The sequence below is a fragment of the Pteropus vampyrus genome, unplaced genomic scaffold (assembly GCF_000151845.1).
Source record: "Pteropus vampyrus isolate Shadow unplaced genomic scaffold, Pvam_2.0 Scaffold35, whole genome shotgun sequence".
Lineage (NCBI taxonomy): Eukaryota > Metazoa > Chordata > Mammalia > Chiroptera > Pteropodidae > Pteropus > Pteropus vampyrus.
Genome location: NW_011888816.1, coordinates 5,062,639 through 5,070,212, shown reverse-complemented (window position 1 = coordinate 5,070,212; position 7,574 = coordinate 5,062,639). Strand labels below are relative to the sequence as shown.

Here is a 7,574-nt window from a genome sequence, read left to right as displayed (position 1 = left end):
ACAGATGGAAGAAAAAACAGTCCTGGACCACAGCAGAGAGGCCCCACACTCACCTAAATAGAATCGAAGGAAGGGTGATGGTGTCATGTTCTTAAACATCATGATCTGCACCCAAGGGTTTTTGTACTGGATCTGAGGTATGTTGAAAAACACAAATTTCCTGCAAAAGAGAAGAAATTAAACCCGTGAAACAATAGTTTTTAATCTAAAATTCTGCATACCTGTGTACTTTTCTAGGAAAAAGGTTCAGAACTTTCATCAGATTCAGAAACAGAAACGTAAGTGCCCCTCAAAAGATGACTGATTAAATAAATTACAATAGGACCGTATATCTGGATCCCTCTCCACCCATTCTCCATCCTGAATGGCTAACCTATGTGGACTTTGGAAATGGGCTTCCTTGCCCTCCAGATTGTGTTGCATATGGCCAACAGGAAGTCCTGGCAAAAGACTGGAAGGAGGAAGCAGAGTCAAGGTATTTATTTCCTTGGCCAGTCCCCTGACTCCTTCCATCAGGCAGCCCTCTCCATCTCCAGGTTCCAACTCCCCCTACCTCCACAAGCCTAGACCTGTGATTTCTTTTCCCGATCTTTCCCCACAACTCTGTAAACAGTCCCTTAATTAAAGGCTCAAGTGATCTGAACTTAAATATACCTTAGGCTACCTGCTGCCACGCTGCCCCATACACCAGACAACAATGGGAAGGTACAAGTGGCACATGGGACAGAAGCACAGTCGCCCAACTTCACCACTTTCCAGCTGTATGACCCAGGGCAAGTTAGTGCTTTGTGCTTCCATGTCTACGCCAAGATGATGGCGATACAGGACAAGCAGTTCAAATTGGAGCCTGTGGTCTATTTTCAAGATGAAATTGACAGAAAGCCCGATTGTGTGACCGTTTACTTGGGGAGAATTCCATAACTGGGGCAGAATCTGCAGTTGAAACAAAAGCAATGACAATTATTAACCCCAGAGAAAACAAAAACCTTTGCAAAAAACAAAAAGGAAAAATAATCAGTACTCTATCTGGCTCAACTGTGTATAGTGTTCACAAAATCATATTAAACACTGAATATTGTTCTATCCAAAATTCCGAAATGACTATATTGGGAAGATGGGGGGTGGGGAGGTGTCGGGGTAGTACGCATGTGTTGAGGGCGGGGAATGGATGTGGTGGTAAAATCCTCATCTTCCTTGATGACAAGGCTCCAGATAATGCCTAAAGCTAAGAAAGTAAGAAGTAGCTAAGTATGGTATTTAATTAGATGAAGGTAAAACTCCAGTTGGTTAGAGTTGGAAGTTGTTGCCTCCAGGGGAAGAAGTGGAAACAGATTGCTACTATAAGCTTTGCCAACCAGAAGGGCACACAGGGTTGGCAGGGCAAAGACTGAATTTATCCTCCTGGGCTTAGGAGGCCTCTGCTCAATTCCCACCCCAAAGCAGAGTATCCAAACTTCCCAGAATTTCATACAAATAAAGCAGGACATATGCATGTAGGAATTTCTCACACATAAAACTACTAAGACAAAAATTAAACAGGATTTTTAAATGGTTCTTGCTGAAGCATGAGAAGAAAGTTAACGATAGGTAACCTTTAATTGAGCACCTGCTGTATATGTTAGACATACTAGGCACTTTATACTCAAATCCTCACTGCAATACTGGAAGGTAAGGTTTTACAACGGAGGAGGTGAGAAAAATTACCTAAACAACCCTAGGTCAACAACTAGTAAGTGAAAAACCCCAGGCTGTGATTAGTTTGCATCTGGACTTCTTCCACAGTGTTGTCACTATCAAATTCACCTAGATTCTGAAGCTCAGGGCTGGACACAGAAGAACTCAATAAACACTAGCAGCTGTTACATCTCTTATTACATCTTAAAGGCAAAAACACCTAGCACAGGTGAGGAGGGACTTAGCCCTCAGGCACTGAATAAGGCAGCTCCCCACACACCCAGCAGATACCAAGGCGATAGGTACCCCAGGGCTGTAGGACTGGCCACTGGCACTTGGAATGGAGGAAGGGACAACTGAAATGCTGAGGGCACATTAACAACCAAAGGCCTGTGGGGCTAGAGCAGGTCAGGCAGGCTCAACTCAAGGGTATAAAAATCGCAAAAAGGGCAAAGGTGGGAAAGGCAAGCCCTTACCACCAGGAACAAGAAACACAGAATGGAGGTATCCTATTTACCTGGAGGATATGTGTGTAGGCTTTGTAGGCCGATTGGATGACCATTTAAATACCGGAGATTTACATTAAAAATATGAAATTCTCTTGGAGCCCACACAGCTAAGATGTAGCCAAGCAGTGAATGGCCCCTTGAGACAGGGCATGTTTTCCAGTTCACGCAGGCCCATCCAATCTGCCTTCCTCCTTTCCAGTACCTGCCTGGCCTCTGCCCTGTGATACCTGAGTGGACGTACAGTGGGTTATGGAGTTTCTGGATGCCCATTCACCCCTAAGACCAAATCTTCCAGGAAGACTTCATCCCAGCAAGCAGGTACAAGTCCTTGGGTTCACCTATGGAAAGCAAACCGCTAAGAGGTAGCTTGTGCCTATCCAACAGCCGTGCAGTGAAGTCCCCTCTCATGGATGACTACTCTTCACAGGGAGTCGTTCTCATGTCCCATTCTGATGCATTCCAATCCCAGTTACTGAAGTACAGGACTCTTCTCTTAGTCACGGTTAAATTCCCAGCACACAGCAGAGGACCTAGCTAGCATTCAGCAAGCCCTCAATAAATTTATAATTAATGCCAGAAAAGCCCAAAGCACGTACTGTTGCCTCAAGGTTCAATTCAACCCATTCACTTGCAAGCTTCTATTCAACGACTCTCTACTCCAAGCTGAAAACCACTGTAGAGTTTACGGTCTAGTTGGTGGGTGGGGCGTGGGAACCTGTGGCGGCTACACAGTTGACATAGTCACTTAATTATAACGGTGAGAAGTTCTCCAAAAAAGCACTTTCAGAGCCGCCGCTCACTGGCCAGCTGTGTGTGGCACCTTGGACAAGCAAGTTATCTAACCTCTCTATGCATTTCCTCGCTCTCAGAGTGGGGATAACAATGGGGTTTCTATAAAAACCAACGAGAGAATCCACAAGGAGCATTCAGAACCGTGCTGCACATATGAGAACTCAATAAATGCCAGCAGCTGTCACTTCTCTCATTGCATCCCCACATCGGCCCTTGGGCAGTATCATCCCCGTTTGGGACCCTGAGGAGCGACTCTCCCAAATCCACCAGACTCGAACCAGGTCTGTAGCCCCTGGGCTGGGCTCCACCCAGACCCCGTGCCGCCCCTCCCCACCGGGAGACTGTATGTCACTGGTAATTCAGGAGACTATTGCCCCCACGGATTGGCATTGTCCTCCTTCCTGTAGGAAGGAAAATGAGGGGGCCCTTGTCCTCGGCTCCGCCGCCCCCTCAGCCTGCACGGCGAGGCCCTACTGTCCTCTTCTTGCTATAGAACCTGGAGCAAGCTGCTCCCCAGTCTCCTCGTCTGTAAAATGAAGGCAACAGCACCAACCTCAGTGGGCCAGCCCCAGGATTAGGTGCAGCCCCAGGTCTCCATGTTACTAGCACGTTGTTATAATCACCGGTAGCGGCCTCACAGGGCTCGGACTGACCTGGCGCCCTCGCCCAGCGCCCCATGCGTATTGTAATTCACCGTCATGACCTTCACCGATTTCTTGAACACCACGTCCCCTTGGCCCAGGTACTGAAGGGTGCGGCGTATCGGGAAGCGGCCCTTCATGCGCATGGCGGCGGTGGCCAGGCGGTGAAGATGAGGCGAGGAGAGACCAGAGCAGCAGAAGCCGCCACGGGTACACCACGCGCCGCTTCCCCTCGGCGCAAAGTACCCACTTCCCGCGCGGACTCGCAGGAGACGACTCCCGGCAGGCAGCGCGCGTGCGGCGGAGCACCCTGGAACTTGTAGTCCTGGCTCGGGTGCTTTGCGGAGGGGCTTGGTTTACGGGCTTGTACACCTTGCTTTAGAGCACCCTCCTCCTGAAACGTTTAGGTTTTTCGCACCCCTGTATATTCGTTTTTCTCCTCCATAAGCGAAATTATTTTTAAATAGGATCAATCATTCAGACAAAATTACAGTAGGAAATAAATCACGAGAGTTGAGTTTGATACCAAGTCGGCTAGTAACTTTCTATTCAACCTGGAATAAGTCGGTTCTCTGTCAACTGCTCGTTTCAAAATGAAGGGTTCAAACCGTGCAATTTCTAACATTGACTAAAAAACTGATTTATAAAAGGAAAAATGAAACTTTGAGGGTACCCCTTCCAGGTTTAGACACTTAACAGCTCTTGATCTGTTTTTTTTTCATAAGCAAAACATGGATGAGATGCATTTCGGAAGTACAACTCTTACTGATTTGAGAACGTTTTTATTTCTCCTTCATTTTTGAAGGATAATTTTGCCAGATATAGGACTCGAGGTTGGTGGGTTTTCAACACTTAAAATTTTTCACTCCACTGTCTTCTTGCATGGTTTCTGACCAGCAGTCAACTGTAATTCTTATCTTTATCTATAGATAATTTTTTCTTTTTTCAAGATTTTCTCTTTGTCTTTGGTTTTGCAATTTGATTAAGATATATGTAGGTGTGGATTTTTAGTATTTATCCTCTCTGGTGCTCTCTGAGCTTCCTGGATCTGGTTTGGTGACTCATTTGGTTCTTAGCTATTATTACTTCAAATCTTTTTCTTCACTTTTTTCTTTTCTGGTATTCCAATTTTACATCTTGTGAAATTGTCCCAGAGTTCTTGGATATTCCTTTTTTTTTTTTTCATTCTTTTTCCTCTTTCTTTGCATTTCAGTGGAGCGATTCCTGTTGACCTATCTTTAAGCTCATTGATTGTTTTCTCGGTTGTGTCTAGTTTACTGATGAGCCCATGAGAGACTTTTGTTAGGTTTTTTTTAAATTTCTAACATTTCCTTTTGACCATTATTAGTGTCTTTATCTCATCTTACATTACCCATCTGTTCTTAGATATTATTTACTTTTACCATCAGACACATGTTAACGAGCTATCTTAAATTTCCTGTCTGATAACTCCAACATCTGTGCTATATCTAAATGTAATTCTGATACTTGCTTTGTCTCATCAGACCATGTTGTTTTTTCTTCTTGCCTTGCCTTTTTTAGCATGCTTCTCGTTTGGTTGAAGAACTCTAGTATATGGATTGCTGTTAATCTGACTAGGAATTGCGTTGTCTTTAATGTTTGCTGTAGCTGTGGGAGCCAGAGGCTTCAAGTTCCTCTAGTCTTTTTTACCCCTCCTTTTGACTTTGGGCTTCCTTAGATAATTCCTCTTCAGAAAGTTTGTGACTCTTTTAGCTGTAACCCACTGTTATTACTGGAGCCGTGTGGAGGAGAGGAAGCAGTCTATAATCTTATGATAAAATTCCAGTATTTTAGTGGGCCTATGTTCCTGTGCTATGCCCTTCATAAGTGTTTCTTAATCTCTGTGATATTGTAATATAATAAATATATATTCGGTCTTTGTTCCTGGTTCTGGGCCAAATCTCCTAAAGGCCTTGTAATTTCCTTAATAAAATAGGAGCATCTTTTGTCATAATCTCTGGGTTTGGTCCCCATTCCTAAAATAACTCTGGAGAGATAAAAGTGAAAGGAGCATCTTTTGTTATTCTTGTCTCTGGTCAACCACACCAATTTTGGCAAATGAAGTGACTTGGAAAGCCCCTCAGAATGGGCTGGTTGCCAGAACCACAGGATTAGAGGGTTGGAACTTTCAGCCCCATGCCCCCAACTTCGGACCCCTGGGAAAGGAAGAGGGACTGGAGGTTGTTAATCACTAATGGCCAATGATTTAGTCAATCATGCCCACGTAATTAAGCCTCCATTAAAAAACAAAAACAAAAAAAAACCAAAATCCCTAACTGAAGAGCTTGGGAGAACCGACAGCTTGGTGAACACATCAAGACGCTGGGAGAGTGGTGTGCCGAAAGAGGACATGGAAGCTCTGCACCCCTTCCCCCAATACCTTGTCCTACACCTCTCTCCCATCTGGCTGTTCCTTAAACTGAATTATTTTATAGTAAACTAATAATCTAGGAAGTAGACTGTCTTCCTGAGTTCTCTGGGCTGTTATAGCAGATTACCGAACCCAAGAAGGGTGTTCTAGGAACCCCTGATTTATAAGCCGGCAAGTCAGAAGTACCAGAAGCCTACCCTTTGCAAATGGAATCTGATGTGGGGGCAGTCTTGTGGGACTGAGCCTTTAATATGTGGCACCTGACCAATCCAGGTAGTCAGCATTGAATTAAATTGTAGGACACCCAGCTGGTGTAAAAGAACTGGTCGGTGTAGGAGAAAAGCCCATACTGTCAGAAGTGTGAGTAGTGGAGTTTATGGAAAAACAAGTTTTCTTTTGCCTTTCCCTTACTTAAGACAGGAAGGCTAGAGAGGGATGGAGTGGAGGAAATGCCCTTCCCCCAGATGAGATTAGACTCAGGTAGTTTTCCCCTTGTGGAATAATGCTCTGAGCTTATTTTACAAAGATCACTCTTCCCCTTCCCCTGCCAGAGCCACCAACAGTTCTCAGCTCTTATCTGTGGAAACCTGGAGTTCCTGGAAGCAAAACCCACGAAAATGTGGGATCTCCCTTAGGCCGTGGGCCCCCACGAGTTTCTCAGTCTCTGCTAGTCTGCATTCAGTCTCCAGCAACTCACCAAGTGTTCCTACCAGCTTGGTTCCAGTGGCTTCTGCTCCAGGTAAGATTTCAGCTGTAACTCTGTGCTTAATCTCACCGCAGTCATTTTTTCATCTGTAAACTGGGATCGTTGGGAAGATTAAATGAGGTAATCCACGTGTAATACTTAGCATTCTGGCTGGCCCACAGTGAGCACTAAATAATATCTTCTCCTGGTTTAGTAATCTACATAGGTCCTGGTGAGGTCTGTTTCAAGGCTCAAGTGGTCAATATCAGAAACCCACTCAGCAGCTCCCAACCTCTGTTCCCACTGCCCATTTCTGCCACTTTTGGGCCAGACACAATGCTTGCGCACTTCCACTGTGCCTGACCCAGACTGAACCCTACTTGTTGCTTAGGGCATAGTGGATCAGGCTGACCAGGCTTTAAATCTTCATTCCTCCCCTGACTGGCTGTGTGACCCCAGCCAGGCTAACCTCTTTCAACCTGTTTCTTCATCTGTCAGATGAATACCTAAATAACTACCTCACAGGCCTGCTGGTAGAACTAAATGAGGAAACACGGAAAATGTAGCAGTGCCTGGCACAATGGCCGCTATAAGGGTCCTCAAACTCACTGAGCCTGTTTCTTCCAATGTGAAATGGGGATAATAGGACGTAAATGATTTTACACTATACTTGCGTAAAATGGTTCATTTAGTCACCAGTGCAGGAGTAACTGGGGATATGGGCAGAACTGGAACCCATATTTATCCCAGTAAGAGCTCAGTGATCTTGATTCTGTCTGAAGGCCTTAGCTAGACAGGTAACATAGAAGCTAGGGCTATCTTCTGACACTCAATACGAAGGTCATTAAGCAAGGGGGGAAGGGATGTTATCTGGTGACTCT

The 7,574-nt window shown here is 45.2% G+C and overlaps 1 protein-coding gene across 2 annotated transcripts in view; it reads right to left on the bottom strand.

Moving 5' to 3' along the window:
• MRPS25 (mitochondrial ribosomal protein S25) overlaps positions 1 to 3,888 on the bottom strand; it is a 10,653-nt gene extending 6,765 nt beyond the window's left edge. The window contains exons 1-2 of one of the 2 annotated variants that reach the window (XM_011357414.2): positions 3,629 to 3,888; positions 54 to 160 (exon numbers count right to left, since the gene is read on the bottom strand). In XM_011357414.2, coding sequence (XP_011355716.1) covers positions 54 to 160; positions 3,629 to 3,762 — 241 coding nt within the window. In that variant the 5' untranslated portion in view covers positions 3,763 to 3,888. Of the gene's footprint in view, positions 1 to 53; positions 161 to 3,528 lie in introns of both variants that reach the window. The other variant, XM_023529076.1, reaches the window with a different exon arrangement.
• Between the last annotated feature and the right edge of the window lie 3,686 nt (positions 3,889 to 7,574).